This window comes from Habropoda laboriosa, unplaced genomic scaffold (assembly GCF_001263275.1).
Source record: "Habropoda laboriosa isolate 0110345459 unplaced genomic scaffold, ASM126327v1 scaffold106, whole genome shotgun sequence".
NCBI lineage: Eukaryota > Metazoa > Arthropoda > Insecta > Hymenoptera > Apidae > Habropoda > Habropoda laboriosa.
This window is the reverse complement of record NW_017100224.1, coordinates 675,071-675,396: the sequence shown is the minus strand read 5'-3', so window position 1 is coordinate 675,396 and position 326 is coordinate 675,071. Positions and strand designations below refer to the sequence as shown.

General features: G+C 26.7%; 1 protein-coding gene across 1 annotated transcript in view; it reads left to right on the top strand.

The window, feature by feature from the left end:
* LOC108571080 (protein singed) overlaps positions 1-326 on the top strand; it is a 12,037-nt gene that overhangs the window by 10,258 nt on the left and 1,453 nt on the right. The window contains exon 5 of the mRNA XM_017933051.1: positions 56-216. Coding sequence (XP_017788540.1) covers positions 56-216 — 161 coding nt within the window. The remainder of the gene's footprint in view (positions 1-55; positions 217-326) is intronic.

Below are 326 nucleotides of genomic sequence, written 5' to 3'. Positions count from 1 at the left end.
AAAGTATAAAAATTAATAATAATAAGATAATGACATGGATCTTAATTAATTAAAGAGATTTATATGGAACATATTTGGCACCTATTGGGAGTAAGGCTGTTTTAAAATCAAGATCAACAACAGTAACACGAGATGAGTTGTTTTCCCTAGAAGAATCCTTACCACAAGCTTCTTTTATAGCAGCTTTAAATCAACGATATGTATCTGTGAAGCAAGGTATTCCTTATTTCCTTAGCATCGAATGATTTTTTTTTTAAGGACAAAATATTTTTAAGACTAAATATGACTTCTTTTCTTGTAATTTTTTTTTATATAAATTATAAACC